The 11,110-nt window shown below is 46.3% G+C and overlaps 1 protein-coding gene across 2 annotated transcripts; it reads right to left on the reverse strand.

The window, feature by feature from the left end:
- Positions 1-1,169: 1,169 nt before the first annotated feature.
- On the reverse strand, positions 1,170-11,110 carry bub3 (BUB3 mitotic checkpoint protein). Of its 2 annotated transcripts, XM_014155399.2 has the most exons (8): positions 10,826-11,110; positions 8,787-8,981; positions 8,485-8,554; positions 8,233-8,384; positions 6,254-6,412; positions 3,238-3,415; positions 2,507-2,723; positions 1,170-2,403 (listed from the first exon to the last, which is right to left on the reverse strand). In XM_014155399.2, exons 2-8 carry the CDS (start codon positions 8,979-8,981, stop codon positions 2,307-2,309), a joined length of 1,068 nt encoding a protein of 355 aa, XP_014010874.1. In that variant the 5' UTR covers positions 10,826-11,110; the 3' UTR covers positions 1,170-2,306. The 2 variants fall into 2 exon arrangements, with proteins under 2 accessions (XP_014010874.1, XP_014010875.1); XM_014155400.2 differs by having other exon boundaries at positions 1,170-2,723; positions 10,826-11,109.

Below are 11,110 nucleotides of genomic sequence, written 5' to 3' on the forward strand. Positions count from 1 at the left end.
AAAAAAAGTGTCAAATTAATTTCCCCACTTGTTAGTCAACTTGGCTTGAAGAAGAAACAAATCCAAGGACCACTGTTGAGAGAGTAACCAACTCAGCCATCACACTCCACTTGGGAAAGTCACTTCATTTCTGTTCCCTGTCCTAATTCAGTCAAATAAAAGACCTGGCTAAAAAGCAGCCCCCTTCTTAGAATCAAATCAATTAAGCAGAGTGAAACAGAATATCAAAATGGGGAAGGTTAACTTAGTACTAAAGTCCCTTAGAGATTTCACCTCAACTGCCTCCTTCACCATTGATAGAAACCAGACAACTGAAAAAAAAAAAACAGCTTCTGGCTCAATTCAGTTTTGTAATCTATGAATGAATGGTCGGCCCCATCTGTTATGATATGGAGAGGGACAGGGCTGAAACCTTGTTACAGGTTTCTATAATTCACTTTGAGAGAGAGAGAGAGAGAGAGAGCGAGAGACAGAGAGAGCGCGAGACAGAGAGAGCGAGACAGAGAGAGAGAGACAGAGAGAGAGAGACAGAGAGAGAGAGACGAGAGAGAGAGACAGAGACAGAGACAGAGAGAGAGACAGAGACAGAGAGAGACAGAGACAGAGAGAGACAGACAGAGACAGAGAGAGAGAGACAGAGAGAGAGAGACAGAGAGAGAGAGACAGAGAGAGAGAGACAGAGACGGAGAGAGACAGAGAGAGAGAGACAGAGAGAGAGACAGAGAGAGAGAGACAGAGAGAGAGAGACAGAGAGAGAGAGACAGAGAGAGAGAGAGACAGAGAGAGAGAGACAGAGAGAGAGAGACAGAGAGAGAGAGACAGAGAGAGAGACAGAGAGAGAGAGACAGAGAGAGAGAGACAGAGAGAGAGAGACAGAGAGAGAGAGAGACAGAGAGAGAGAGAGACAGAGAGAGAGAGACAGAGAGAGAGAGACAGAGAGAGAGAGACACAGAGAGAGATAGAGAGAGACAGACAGAGAGGTCCTGAGAGTTGCCCGTCTTTATGCTTTGCCAACTGCTGGTGAACTACCCATGTGAAGTAGTGGGTCCCGTAGTTCTGCATCGAATCACAGAAGGAGGACGTAGAAAACGTAATTCTCCGCTCTTGACATCAATTCACCTGCCGGAACAGGTTCTCTGGAGTCAATAACACGTCTTTATTGATTATTGGAAAATGCATTCCTGCAACTAATTGGATTTTGTCTTTAGTCTTTATCCGACTCTTTAGACAAATGAATAGTCATGTCGTTACAGAAAAAAACGTATTCCTTTTCAATTGGTCTGAGAAGAGTGATGCAACAACCTAATTTCACCAGTTTATTAGAGGGGTGGGGGCTAGACACAACCTAATTTCACCAGATTATTAGAGGGGCGGGGGGCTAGATACAACAACCTAATTTCACCAGTTTATTAGAGGGGTGGGGGCTAGATACAACAACCTAATTTCACCAGATTATGAGAGGGGTGGGGGCAGGATACAACAACCTAATTTCACCAGATTATGAGAGGGGTGGGGGCAGGATACAACAACCTAATTTCACCAGATTATGAGAGGGGTGGGGGCAGGATACAACAACCTAATTTCACCAGATTATGAGAGGGGTGGGGGCTAGATACAACAACCTAATTTCACACGATTATGAGGGGTGGGGGCTAGATACAACAACCTAATTTCACCAGTTTATTAGAGGGGTGGGGGCTAGATACAACAACCTAATTTCACCAGATTATGAGGGGTGGGGGCTAGATACAACTGAAGACAAACGAGTGTAGTCCTTTTACATTTGTTAATAAAGCACACATTTAATTTTTAAAGTACAAATAGATTGGCACAGTAAAAAAAATAAAAAATAATGTAATCCTAAAAATAATCCTAAAAATATAGGCAACCTTCACTGACCTGAATAAAGGTCAGCGAAGGTTGTTTTGTATTGTATAGATGGAGCCATTCAGCTTCCTTCAGGACTCTCCTGGATCCACACATCCAGATACATAAACAGATCAGGAGGCAGCCATTTTGTCAAGTCCTCATCGGTCTGTCAACTATGGGATATTGAAAAAGGTGGAGAGAGAGCTAGAGAACAGATCAGGAGGCAGCCATTTTGTCAAGTCCTCATCGGTCTGTCAACTATGGGATATTGAAAAAGGTGGAGAGAGAGCTAGAGAAAGAGAGCTAGATGGCCAGATAAATACCAGCTGCCTGCTCCTTGTCAATGCTGCCATTCATATGTACCAAAAAAAGTGTGAGCGGCATTGTGGCGGTGCAATCCAGAGAAGACCGCCGGGATGTGGACTGGAGAGTCTGCTTCACACTATATAGGGCCAAGCCAAAGCGAGCCGAGCTGTACTGGGCTGGATCCACCATGCAGTAGATCCTGTATCATGGTTGCTGTAGCTAACAGCGCTGAAAGGAGACAACGTGAAAAGAAACTACCCGAGACAGCAAGGTTCAGAATCAGATCGGGGGGCCCTATTGTGTGAATCAGACATTAGACTGACTGACTCACTTGGGCTTAGTCTCTGCGTCTGTGACCTGGCGGATGAAGATGGTGTCCTCAGGGTGGCCGATGTCTCCCTGCTCTTGCATGTAGGACGAGGCGATGGCCAGCGTAGAGCCGTCGTTACTGAAGGCCAGGGAGGCGATAGACGTGGGGTAACGATGAAACTGACACAGACGCTTTTTATTGAAAGGATCCCAGATGTTCACGAAGCCGTCTGAACCACCTGGTAGTAGTAGGACAGAGAGGGTTTCAAAAGGTCAACGGTGGAACGCTGGACATTTATCTACAGAGAAGTTAGACTTTACAAGATAATAATCTGGAGGCTAATCACTCATCAAGTGTTCCCTTGAGTGTAACCACGGCGATATTAATCCAATAGGTCACATTTTTTACATTTTAGTCATTTAGCAGACGCTCTTATCCAGAGCGACTTACAGTTGTGAATGCATACATTTCATACATTGTTTTCTCCGTACTGGTCCCCCGTGGGAATCGAACCCACAACCCTGGCGTTGCAAACACCATGCTCTACCAACTGAGCCACACATAATAATATACCATAATAGAACATAACACAGCAGGAAATAAAAAAAAAATCAGGCTTCAGAGATACTTGTTTTATATTCTGGTTGAATAATTGTTCCTTGTTTTTAAATTGTAGTTGAACATTTCAAAAGCAGTCTAAATGACGAATGACTGCTGAGTTTTATTATTAGTGACAATAGAAAGTATCCCACCTGTGGCGAAGGTGTTGTGAACACTGTGGAAGGAGATGGCGTTGACGGGATAGACCTGTTCTATCCCGTTCTCCTTCAGACGGTGGCACTTGAAGGCATACTTCTTCTTCTGCACCTCTTGGCTGGGGTCCAGGTACTCCACAGCAACACGTCCTTCTATGGAGCTCAGGACATAGCCCTTCAAACAGACAACAACATCTGGTCTCACCGTCAGACAGACAGACGACAACAACATCTGGTCTCACCGTCAGACAGACAGACAGACGACAACATCTGGTCTCACCGTCAGACAGACAGACGACAACATCTGGTCTCACCGTCAGACAGACAGACAGACGACAACATCTGGTCTCACCGTCAGACAACATCTGGTCTCACCGTCAGACAGACAGACAGACAGACAACGATGTGTTGTCCTGTCTGGCTCAGCTGATTAGAGTGTGGCACTAGCAATGCCAAGGTCATGGGTTCAAGTCCAGCAAGGGGGATCACATAGGTCTACTAAAACATTTATGATGTCGCCGCATGTCGCTGTGGATAAAAGCACCATCTAAGTGACGTTTAGTATTATGATATGACGTCACCTTCTACCCAGCCCACAGACGTGTGACGTTTGAGAACCCCTGGTCTAACTCTCTCCTCAGGACCCCCGACAGTTCCATGTATTTTAACTATCCTACAGCTAACTCACCTGATTCAACTAATCATCCTTTCACTAGGCCAATCAGGTGAGATAGTTCAGAGCTACTAAAAAATAGTGAAAGGTCTGGGGGTCCCAAGGAGAGGTTAGAGAAGTACTGAGCTAGACTAGAGGTTTACTTGTTTACTGGAGAAGGCCCTGATGGCTCGTGTCTGGTACTGAGCTAGACTAGAGGTTTACCTGTTTGCTGGGGAAGGCCCTGATGGCTCGTGTCTGGTACTGAGCTAGTCTAGAGGTTTACCTGTTTGTTAGGGAAGACCCTGATGGCTCGTGTCTGGTACTGAGCTAGTCTAGAGGTTTACCTGTTTGTTAGGGAAGGCCCTGATGCCTCGTGTCTGGTACTGAGCTAGTCTAGAGGTTTACCTGTTTGTTAGGGAAGGCCCTGATGGCTCGTGTCTGGTACTGAGCTAGTCTAGAGGTTTACCTGTTTGTTAGGGAAGGCCCTGATGGCTCGTGTCTGGTACTGAGCTAGTCTAGAGGTTTACCTGTTTGTTAGGGAAGGCCCTGATGCCTCGTGTCTGGTACTGAGCTAGTCTAGAGGTTTACCTGTTTGTTAGGGAAGGCCCTGATGCCTCGTGTCTGGTACTGAGCTAGTCTAGAGGTTTACCTGTTTGTTAGGGAAGGCCCTGATGGCTCGTGTCTGGTACTGAGCTAGTCTAGAGGTTTACCTGTTTGTTAGGGAAGGCCCTGATGGCTCGTGTCTGGTACTGAGCTAGTCTAGAGGTTTACCTGTTTGTTAGGGAAGGCCCTGATGGCTCGTGTCTGGTACTGAGCTAGTCTAGAGGTTTACCTGTTTACTGGAGAAGGCCCTGATGGCTCGTGTCTGGTACTGAGCTAGTCTAGAGGTTTACCTGTTTGCTGGGAGAAGGCCCTGATGGCTCGTGTCTGGTACTGAGCTAGTCTAGAGGTTTACCTGTTTGTTAGGGAAGGCCCTGATGGCTCGTGTCTGGTACTGAGCTAGTCTAGAGGTTTACCTGTTTACTGGAGAAGGCCCTGATGGCTCGTGTCTGGTACTGAGCTAGACTAGAGGTTTACTTGTTTACTGGAGAAGGCCCTGATGGCTCGTGTCTGGTACTGAGCTAGTCTAGAGGTTTACCTGTTTGCTGGAGAAGGCCCTGATGGCTCATGTCTGATACTGAGCTAGTCTAGAGGTTTACCTGTTTGTTAGGGAAGACCCTGATGGCTCGTGTCTGGTACTGAGCTAGTCTAGAGGTTTACTTGTTTACTGGAGAAGGCCCTGATGCCTCGTGTCTGATACTGAGCTAGACTAGAGGTTTACCTGTTTGTTAGGGAAGGCCCTGATGGCTCGTGTCTGGTACTGAGCTAGACTAGAGGTTTACTTGTTTACTGGAGAAGGCCCTGATGGCTCGTGTCTGGTACTGAGCTAGTCTAGAGGTTTACCTGTTTACTGGAGAAGGCCCTGATGGCTCGTGTCTGGTACTGAGCTAGTCTAGAGGTTTACTTGTTTACTGGAGAAGGCCCTGATGCCTCGTGTCTGATACTGAGCTAGTCTAGAGGTTTACCTGTTTGTTAGGGAAGACCCTGATGGCTCGTGTCTGGTACTGAGCTAGTCTAGAGGTTTACCTGTTTGTTAGGGAAGGCCCTGATGGCTCATGTCTGGTACTGAGCTAGTCTAGAGGTTTACCTGTTTGTTAGGGAAGGCCCTGATGGCTCGTGTCTGGTACTGAGCTAGTCTAGAGGTTTACCTGTTTGTTAGGGAAGGCCCTGATGGCTCGTGTCTGGTACTGAGCTAGACTAGAGGTTTACCTGTTTGTTAGGGAAGGCCCTGATGGCTCGTGTCTGGTACTGAGCTAGTCTAGAGGTTTACCTGTTTGTTAGGGAAGACCCTGATGGCTCGTGTCTGGTACTGAGCTAGTCTAGAGGTTTACCTGTTTGTTAGGGAAGGCCCTGATGGCTCGTGTCTGGTACTGAGCTAGTCTAGAGGTTTACCTGTTTGTTAGGGAAGGCCCTGATGGCTCGTGTCTGGTACTGAGCTAGTCTAGAGGTTTACCTGTTTGTTAGGGAAGGCCCTGATGGCTCGTGTCTGGTACTGAGCTAGTCTAGAGGTTTACCTGTTTGTTAGGGAAGGCCCTGATGGCTCGTGTCTGGTACTGAGCTAGTCTAGAGGTTTACCTGTTTGTTAGGGAAGGCCCTGATGGCTCGTGTCTGGTACTGAGCTAGTCTAGAGGTTTACCTGTTTGTTAGGGAAGACCCTGATGCCTCGTGTCTGGTACTGAGCTAGTCTAGAGGTTTACCTGTTTGTTAGGGAAGACCCTGATGGCTCGTGTCTGGTACTGAGCTAGTCTAGAGGTTTACCTGTTTGTTAGGGAAGGCCCTGATGGCTCGTGTCTGGTATTTCAGACTGGACTCTCTCCTCTGCTGGACATAACCCATATTCCTCAGGTCCCAGACCAACACCCTTCTCCCTGCTGTCCCCACTATCAGACGGTCACCAGCCACAGAGAGGGTGTACACCTTCGTTAAAGAGACAAAGACATGAGAACAGTCTTAAAATGTGTGTATCACAATCAATTTCTCTCAACGTCCATATGCCAGTAAGTATGTCCATTCTCACCAAAAACAAGACTATATACACTGCTCAAAAAAATAAAGGGAACACTTAAACAACACAATGTAAACTCCAAGTCAATCACACTTCTGTGAAATCAAACTGTCCACTTAGGAAGCAACACTGATTGACAATAAATTTCACATGCTGTTGTGCAAATGGAATAGACAACAGGTGGAAATTATAGGCAATTAGCAAGACACCCCCAATAAAGGAGTGGTTCTGCAGGTGGTGACCACAGACCACTTCTCAGTTCCTATGCTTCCTGGCTGATGTTTTGGTCACTTTTGAATGCTGGCGGTGCTTTCACTCTAGTGGTAGCATGAGACGGAGTCTACAACCCACACAAGTGGCTCAGGTAGTGCAGCTCATCCAGGATGGCACATCAATGCGAGCTGTGGCAAGAAGGTTTGCGGTGTCTGTCAGCTTAGTGTCCAGAGCATGGAGGCGCTACCAGGAGACAGGCCAGTACATCAGAAGATGTGGAGGAGGCCGGAGGAGGGCAACAACCCAGCAGCAGGACCGCTACCTCCGCCTTTGTGCAAGGAGGAGCAGGAGAAGCACTGCCAGAGCCCTGCAAAATGACCTCCAGCAGGCCACAAATGTGCATGTGTCTGCTCAAACGGTCAGAAACAGACTCCATGAGGGTGCTATGAGGGCCCGACGTCCACAGGTGGGGGTTGTGCTTACAGCCCAACACCGTGCAGGACGTTTGGCATTTGCCAGAGAACACCAATATTGGCAAATTCGCCACTGGCGCCCTGTGCTCTTCACAGATGAAAGCAGGTTCACACTGAGCACATGTGACAGACGTGACAGAGTCTGGAGACGCCGTGGAGAATGTTCTGCTGCCTGCAACATCCTCCAGCATGACCGGTTTGGCGGTGGGTCAGTCATGGTGTGGGGTGGCATTTCTTTGGGGGGCCGCACAGCCCTCCATGTGCTCGCCAGAGGTAGCCTGACTGCCATTAGGTACCGAGATGAGATCCTCAGACCCCTTGTGAGACCATATGCTGGTGCGGTTGGCCCTGGGTTCCTCCTAATGCAAGACAATGCTAGACCTCATGTGGCTGGAGTGTGTCAGCAGTTCCTGCAAGAGGAAGGCATTGATGCTATGGACTGGCCCGCCCGTTCCCCAGACCTGAATCCAATTGAGCACATCTGGGACATCATGTCTCGCTCCATCCACCAACGCCAAGTTGCACCACAGACTGTCCAGGAGTTGGCGGATGCTATACTCCAGGTCTGGGAGGAGATCCCTCAGGAGACCATCCGCCACCTCATCAGGAGCATGCCCAGGCGTTGTAGGGAGGTCATACAGGCACGTGAAGGCCACACACACTACTGAGCCTCATTTTGACTTGTTTTAAGGACATTACATCAAAGTTGGATCAGCCTGTAGTGTGGTTTTCCACTTTAATTTTGAGTGTGACTCCAAATCCAGACCTCCATGGGTTGATAAATTGGATTTCCATTGATTATTTTTGTGTGATTTTGTTGTCAGCACATTCAACTATGTAAAGAAAAAAGTATTTAATAACATTATTTCTTTCATTCAGATCTAGGATGTGTTGTTTAAGTGTTCCCTTTATTTTTTTGAGCAGTATATTTTTTTTAACTTCAAATCAGAATTGAGAATGAGGTCACTGTGTGCTTTGGTCTTAATGAATGTAGCCATATAAAAGTTTGCCCAGGAATGTTTCATACAGAGTTTTGTTAACTCTACCTTTTCAGGTTGTGTGAAGGTGCCAGCGTTGCAGGGGGTCCTAGGATCCCACAGCCTGACTGACCTGTCCCAGCTACCCGTTACCATGACGTTGACCTCTGGACAGTATTCCACACAGCGAATGGGGGCGTCGTGTGTCCCAACTATTGTATCTACACAAAGGAGAAAATACGGGACCGTTAAAAAAAACACTGTTCATCTAACATTAACAGGAAGCACACAATTCAGTGGTGATATAATCGACAGGCACACCTTGATCTGTATTCAAGTCGTGGGTTTTCAACTGCGTGTCCAAGCCTCCGCTCCAAGCATGTGTAGGGTCCTACAACAGAAGAGATATCTGACTCAAACATATTCCTTAACCAGGGGGGCCATACCATTTTGACTTACATTTTACATTGTTTGTAGAAATGTACTTTAACAATATTGTCATGTTTCTTCTTCTTCTTGGTGTGTGTGACTGCGGCAAAGTAGACAACTCTGCATTTAAAAATGGAGTAATTGATTACTATGGAATGCTTATGACCAACAACAAAAAAAGAGAACTTGTTTACATAGAAAGCACAATCCAGCACAGGTGCCAGGTGTGAATACTTGATCCTCATGGAGTTGCCTCCCACATCGTAGAGCCGGACAGTACAGTCCCAAGAGGACACCAGAAGGAACTGGCCTGTACTGGGGCTGAACTTAACAGCAGAGATACTGTCCTCTGGGCCCTGGTTCAGTTTGTACTCGTTCGAGCCAGTCATCTGCAAGGAGAGAACAGATACCACAGCTATTAGGTCATACTGGGATTCTGTAGGAAGGTAGGGAGTTTTCCTGCAGAGTAGTTCACCCTTGAAGTAGATGGAGAAAGCCGGATGTATCTATTGAAAACCATAACATGACCAGGTATAATGCTTAGCTTGTTAGCTAAGCTGCCATACTTGTGTTGGCGAAATAAACAAACCAGCCAACATGTTTTATTTTTGATTTCATTTCCCCTTTATTAACCAGGTAAGCAAGTTGAGAACAAGTTCTCCTTTACAATTGCGACCTGGCCAAGATGAAGCAAAGCAGTTCGACAACATACAACACAGAGTTACACATGGAGTAAAACAAACATACAGTCAATAATACAGTAGAAAAATAAGTCTATATACAATGTGAGCAAATGAGGTGAGATAAGGGAGGTAAAGGCAAAAAGGCCATGGTGGCAAAGTAAATACAATATAGCAAGTAAAACACTGGAATGGTAGATTTGTAGTAGAAGAAAGTGCAAAGTAGAAATAGAGATAATGGGGTGCAAAGGAGCAAAATAAATAAATAAATACAGTAGGGGAAGAGGGAGTTGTTTGGGATAAATTATAGATGGGCTATGTACAGGTGCAGTGATCTGTGAGCTGCTCTGACAGCTGGTGCTTAAAGCTAGTGAGGGAGATAAGTGTTTCCAGTTACAGAGATTTTTGTAGTTCATTCCAGTCATTGGCAGCAGAGAATTGGAAGGAGAGACAGCCAAAGGAGGAATTGGCTTTGGGGGTGACCAGAGCGATATACCTGCTGGAGCGCGTGCTACAGGTGGGTGCTGCAATGGTGACAAGTGAGCTGAGATAAGGGGGGACTTTACCTAGCAGGGTCTTGTAGATGACCTGGAGCCAGTGGGTTTGGCGATGATTATGAAGCGAGGGCCAGCCAACGAGAGCGTACAGGTCACAGTGGTGGGTAGTATATGGTGCTTTGGTGACAAAACGGATGGCACTGTGATAGACTGCATCCAGTTTATTGAGTAGGGTATTGGAGGCTATTTTGTAAATGACATCACCAAAGTCAAGAATCGGTAGGATGGTCAGTTTTACGAGGGTATGTTTGGCAGCATGAGTGAAGGAGGCTTTGTTGCGAAATAGGAAGCCAATTCTAGATTTAACTTTGGATTGGAGATGTTTGATGTGAGTCTGGAAGGAGAGCTTACAGTCTAACCAGACACCTAGGTATTTGTAGTTGTCCACATATTCTAAGTCAGAACCGTCCAGAGTAGTGATGCTGGACAGGCGGGCAGGTGCAGGCAGCGATCGGTTGAAGAGCATGCATTTCGTTTTACATTTAACGTAACATAACCTGTAAAGTTTTTATACACGAGAACGTTACAGTCCTGGAAATTCAAGAACATGAATTGGGTGTGCTGAAAATGTAAATGTAGCAAGTTAGCAAGCTAACTTAGTTGTGTGGGTAGGGAAGGCTAGCTAATGTGATTAACTAACTAGCATACGTAACTGGCTAGCTAGTTGGTCCGCAGTAGCTTGCCAATTTGGTCTCAACTACTTACACATTGGCTAACATTAGCTAATCAGCTGTTTTCTATCGGGTAACATTGGTTAACATTAGCTAATCAGCTGTTTTCTATCGGGTAACATTGGCTAACGTTAGCTAATATTAGTAGCTAACGTTAGCAGCTAACTAGCAAGCATGGATGGTGAAAGCAGGCCAACTCTCGCCGGTTAGCTAGCTAGCTGGCTGGCTAGCCGTTTGCAAGCTAACTCGCCAACTATAGCTTGATAATGCTTTAGCTAGATCGTTTTTGTCAATCAACTAAGATTTTTTTTTTTTTTCAACTCACCGTTCTTGGTTTGCGCTGAAGTACCTCCTTGGGTATAAAATTGGTTTCCTCGTCCCTCTCCGCTGTAGACAGTCCGCAGCAGCGTTGCTACACGAGTGAATTGATTGGTCAGAACGAATAACCAACTTTCCCGCCTGGCTCGTGATTCTTTGAAAAGTTCTCTTCCGTTGTCGAGTCTATGGGTCATGTGACATGGGACATATTTAAAAATAACAGTATCTTAAAACCGTTGACAACTCCGTGTCGTTTTTTTGAAAGGTATTGTTAAATAAAATGTTAACTATT

Source organism: Salmo salar, chromosome ssa18 (assembly GCF_905237065.1).
Source record: "Salmo salar chromosome ssa18, Ssal_v3.1, whole genome shotgun sequence".
NCBI classification, from domain to species: domain Eukaryota; kingdom Metazoa; phylum Chordata; class Actinopteri; order Salmoniformes; family Salmonidae; genus Salmo; species Salmo salar.